This window comes from Coturnix japonica, unplaced genomic scaffold (genome assembly GCF_001577835.2).
Source record: "Coturnix japonica isolate 7356 unplaced genomic scaffold, Coturnix japonica 2.1 chrUnrandom548, whole genome shotgun sequence".
Classification (NCBI taxonomy): domain Eukaryota; kingdom Metazoa; phylum Chordata; class Aves; order Galliformes; family Phasianidae; genus Coturnix; species Coturnix japonica.
In genome coordinates this window covers 25,448-26,712 of record NW_015439929.1, presented here as the reverse complement: position 1 = coordinate 26,712, position 1,265 = coordinate 25,448, and the positions used below count along the sequence as shown (strand labels likewise).

General features: G+C 52.7%; 1 protein-coding gene across 1 annotated transcript in view; it reads right to left on the bottom strand.

Moving 5' to 3' along the window:
* HNRNPUL2 (heterogeneous nuclear ribonucleoprotein U like 2) overlaps window positions 1–854 on the bottom strand; it is a 27,121-nt gene extending 26,267 nt beyond the window's left edge. Inside the window, exon 1 of the mRNA XM_032441765.1 lies at window positions 26–854. Within this exon, the coding sequence (XP_032297656.1) occupies window positions 26–725 (700 nt within the window). The 5' untranslated portion in view covers window positions 726–854. The remainder of the gene's footprint in view (window positions 1–25) is intronic.
* Between the last annotated feature and the right edge of the window lie 411 nt (window positions 855–1,265).

Below are 1,265 nucleotides of genomic sequence, written 5' to 3'. Positions count from 1 at the left end.
ATACCCCATTAACCCCATATCTCACCCGCCGGCGCCTCCTCCTCCTCCTCCTCCTCCTTCTGGTCCGTATCAGCAGCCACAGCAGCTTCATCCCCGCTGGGTCCTTCCTCAGCCTCAGCCGCCCGTTGAGCTCCATTCACTCCCCCTCCAACCTCGGGACCTTCGGGTTTCGCTTCTTCCATCACCGCTTCATCTTCCTCTTCCTTTATCGGGGTCTTGGTGTTATCAGCTGGGCCGCTATCAGCTTTGTGGGTATCAGCTGGGTTGATATCAGCTTTATGGGTATCAGCTGGGTTGATATCAGCTTTATGGGTATCAACCGGAGCGCTATCACCCGACCCTTCCTCCCCTCGTTCCTCCTCCTCTTCCTCCTCATCCATCCCAGCATCCCCCCCAACATCTTGCGGCTCTTCCTCAGCCAACAGAGCTTCTTCATCTTCCTCTTCTTCCTCTTCATCCTCTTCTTCCTCCTCCTCTTCCTCCCCAGCTCTTAAAGGGACCGAACCTTCTGTTTCCCCAATACAAGGCCCTGATCCTCCGCTTCCTCCCCCACCTCCACCTCCACCACCTCCACCTCCGCTTTCTTCGGGCCCAGCCGCCAACATCTCGGCGTCCAACGCTTCTTGAAGCCTTTGAGCCAATTCAACTTTAAGGCCTCTCGAATCGAGACCACGACGACCTAATTCGGCCCGGAGCTCGGTCACCTTCAACCTCTTCACGTCCATGGCGGTGGGAAGGAGAATAGAAATGAAAGGAGAAAGAGATATGGAAGGGGATAGGGGAGGAAATAGGGGGGGTAAGGGGGGGATAAAGGAGGAAATAGGGGGGTAAGGGTGTTTATAGGGGGGTAAAGGGAGGAATAAGGGGATAAAGGGGGGAATAAGAGGATAAAAGGGGGGAATAGGGGGTTTAGGAGGAAATAGGGGGATAAAGGGAGGGAATAAGGGGATAAAAAGGGGGGAATAGGGGGCTAAAAGGAGGAAATAAGGGGATAAAGGAGGAAATAGGGGGGTAAAGGAGGGAAATAAGGGGCTAAAAGGGGGATATAGAGGGAAATAAGGGGCTAAAAGGAGAAAATAGGGCAATAAAAGGGGGATATAAAGGGAAATAGGGGGTTAAAGGGAGGAAATAAGGGGATAAAAGGGGGATATAGAGGGAAATAGGGGGATAAAGGGGGGAAATAAGGGGATAAAGGGGGATATAGAGGGAAATAGGGGGGTAAAGGGGGGAAAAAGGGGGGGATATAGGGAATAAAGGGGGGCTAT